This window comes from Metopolophium dirhodum, chromosome 2, assembly GCF_019925205.1.
Source record: "Metopolophium dirhodum isolate CAU chromosome 2, ASM1992520v1, whole genome shotgun sequence".
In the NCBI taxonomy this organism is placed as follows: Eukaryota; Metazoa; Arthropoda; class Insecta; order Hemiptera; family Aphididae; genus Metopolophium; species Metopolophium dirhodum.
The window spans coordinates 18,784,844-18,788,459 of NC_083561.1; the positions used below are offsets into that span (position 1 = coordinate 18,784,844).

General features: G+C 33.8%; 1 protein-coding gene across 1 annotated transcript; it reads right to left on the bottom strand.

Annotated features, from left to right (window-relative positions):
* Positions 1-1,219: 1,219 nt before the first annotated feature.
* LOC132938782 (craniofacial development protein 2-like) lies at positions 1,220-3,283 on the bottom strand. The gene is made up of 3 exons (XM_061005798.1): positions 3,154-3,283; positions 2,286-3,071; positions 1,220-1,455 (listed from the first exon to the last, which is right to left on the bottom strand). The coding sequence occupies exons 1-3, from the start codon at positions 3,281-3,283 to the stop codon at positions 1,220-1,222; spliced, it is 1,152 nt and encodes a 383-aa protein (XP_060861781.1).
* Between the last annotated feature and the right edge of the window lie 333 nt (positions 3,284-3,616).

The window sequence follows — 3,616 nt, forward strand, 5'->3', positions numbered from 1 at the left end:
ACTGGAATCGCCTGCGATAGCTATAATTAATCGATTTATAAAAAAAATGTATCAAACATAATTTAGATGAAATACCTATCATTCTGTTATACAGTCAAAAACTTAAGTTTGTATAAAATAAATGTTGTAATAAATAGACTGACAAAGCAGTAATAATTAATAATATTAAAAATAATAATGACGAAATATCATTGGATTATACAGTCAAAAACTTAAGTTTATATAAAATAAATGTTATACAGTCAAAAACTTAAGTTTGTATAAAATAAATGGAATGTTTATAATAAAGTTTACTGGTTTTCAAATAAGCTGTACATATTTTTTTCGTACATGTCCACCGTTTAATGTCATTAGCTAATTCTTTTTAGTATCCAAACTTAAAACCATCACAAATTATAATGGTTTTACCCTCTCGCTGATCTCGCTGATCACGTTAATTTTTATAAAAATATATGTACGTACATGTATACTATATAATAACGTGTTATTAATCGTGGTTTCAAAAACGAAACTGACTGTATTGAACTGGCAATGATAGACTAATCATATTAACTGATAATCATTAATCGCGGATAAGATTATTGCATTCGAAAAAATAATCTGTCTGGGAAATACTGAACATCTTAAACATTTTATTTTTGACCATAACGGAATAATATAATAATCGATAGTACACGTACAACTATCGATATATTAATTAATATTCCAGGTATGTCATGGGAGGCAATTCGAGTAAAAAAAGGTCACCTACCTAAATTTGGGAGTCAATTCGAGTGTCACCAAACATTTTTGTATTTGCATTTTTGGAAAATCTAAAATTAAAAATCAAAATTGGGGGAAAATTGATTGCAAGAAGACTTGATGACAAATTCAAATTAGAATTGTTATCGCTTCATTAGATCAATTGGCATGTTTGGCAAAGAATCCGTCTAAAATCCTATGTCACGCGTGTGTTAGACAAAAATAGAATTTCATGGTGTGGAATCACCTTAAGCCGTGGCCAACACAACTTACCCAAATAATTATTTTGTTCCTATTTATAGTTATCATAATATATTCAGTACAAACAGCAATAATTGGAACACAGCATTCAAACACCATAATATTTCCATATTCTTATTTGATGATCAGTTCCACTCCATTTGACTTTGATTATAATATAGACACAATATAGTTACTACTTACTATTATTATTATTATTTTTTTTTTTTTTGTTGCTTTATGGGCCATAAAGGCCTTTTACAGCTTCTACTAAACCTCTCCACCTGTCACGATCAATTGAAGTCTCGAAAGTTGCTGCTCCGTCCACCATTCTTATATCTGCATTGACTCTATTCCGCCATCGTTGAAGAGGTCTTCCCCTGAGACGCTTGCCAGTTGGGTTATTAATCAGCACTTTTTGAATTATGGTTTCCTCAGCTCGCCACACATGACCGGCCCATTCCAGACGCTTGGCTTTTAGGAAGCATTTAATAGTTGGTTTATTATAAAGCGATTCTAAGTTGATATTTTTTCTCCTTTCATAATCTCCAGTTAATTATTTCTCGCAGGGCTGAATATTTTCCTCAACACCTTCCTCTCGAAGATAAGAAGCTTCTCCTCATCTCCTTGAGTTGTCAACCACGTCTCACAGGCATTATATGTCACTATTGGGCGTAAGTAAGCTAAGTACATTTTTTCCTTAGTCGCTCTTGATAACATTCTTGGACTTAACAGTTTATTCAGTGAGAAATATGCACGATTCGCTGAGTTTATCCTAAGTTTAACTTCATTGTGCATATCGTTTTTATTATTTATATTTACTCCTATATATTTGAAGTCATCAACCCGTTCAAAGGGGTATGGTCCGACCACCAAATCGTTCATAATATACGTGTGGCGTACCATTAGCATGTATTTTGTTTTTGTTTCGTTAATTATAAGTCACATATTCCGACTAGATGCAAGTAATTTTCCCACAGTTACCGTTTTAACTTCATCCAATGTAGGTTCTGTGATTTCTGGCTCCGCTGTAGAGTAGATCATTTTTTCGTAGGGTGTGATGTTATCTTGAATATTATTCAAAATTCTCTTCAAAAAATTCATTAAGTGCAGAACACTTTTCTTAGTGTCTATTATAAGGTTTCCCTGATCGTCCTTTATTATTGACTAAAAATGCATTAGTAACCTTGTTTTACATATTTACATTTCTCAAAAAATAATCTCAGATTCCTTTTGTATATTTCAATATCCTCTATCAGTTTCTTTTCGGGTAATCTCTTACTCTGTCTTAATATTTTACCTACTTGCTTGAGACCTTGCATTTTGATAGGCATGTATGTTCTCCTGTGTAGCATTTTGTAACGTGTTAATCCTGCATAAGTTGCGCTCCCTGATTACTTCGTGACATTCTGTATTAAACCACTTGTTATTTTTCTTCAATCCCAAGACTTGTAAGTTTTCTGCGGTTTCATTCACTGATTCTATGATATTTACCCATATTTCTTCAATGTCATTCTGTGGCACACTTTCTCTATCAAGTATGTCAGCCAAATTAATTTGGTATGCTTCGACTTCTGCTGGGTTTTTTGCTTTATCGGCGCTGAATTTTTTAGTTCTTGGCTTATGTTGTTTTTTCTTCTTCCAGCTCACTGACAACTTAAACACGAGGTTCGTGATTACTAGATAGTGATCGGAGTCACCATCTGCTTCCCGTCTTCTATTAATTATAACGTGGTCGATTTGGTTCTTAGTTTTTGCATCCAGAGATATCCATGCGTGCTTAAAAATATCATTTCTTGGGAAAAACGTGCTACTTACTACCAGGTCCTTAGGTCTTTTTGCAAAATTGATTACTCTCATGCCATTATTATTCGATATTAAGTACGAACTTTCCAGTCCTATTGTAGGTCTATACAAAGACTCTCGTCCGATTTGGAAGTTGAAATCCCCCATTAGTATTTTTATGCAGTTTCTAGGTTGGGTGTCATATATTCTTTCTAGTTCTTCGTAGAATTCACATTTTATGTCGTTGTTTTCTTGCTCAGTTGGAGCATAGCAGTTTATTATCACAATATCCCAGAAATACTCTTCTAATTTTAAAATTCACAGACAATCGCTTACTGGCGTAAAGCTTTTGACTAATCGTGAACCCTACTCCATATTCATGTCTACCATTCTCCGATCCACTATAGAAAATAATGTAATTTTCAGATTTTACATTGCCATTGCCAGGCCACCGTAGTTCTTGTAGTGCTACTACTGGTAGTTTGTACTTTTGTATCTGGTCTGTAACAGTTTTCATAGCACCCAGCTTAATTAAAGTTCTTATGTTCCATGAACCGATCTTTAATGCATTTCTGTCCTTTTTCCGTTTTCCATTTCGTGTTCCTAAATGACTGTCTCAAGGCTTATTTAGAAGATTCACAACAAGTCGATTTTTAACGAGGACGGGTTGTTATCCCATCGCTCAACCCCCAACCTGGAGGGCCAGATCACAAAAACCATTTCTGGTTGGAGTGATGGCTATTTCAATGCATCATTGATGAATTGAGTGATGGGGACGCCACTTTCCCAATGCCGGGACTATTATTATTATAGTATTAATAATCAATTATTACTTTTAATACACACTAAC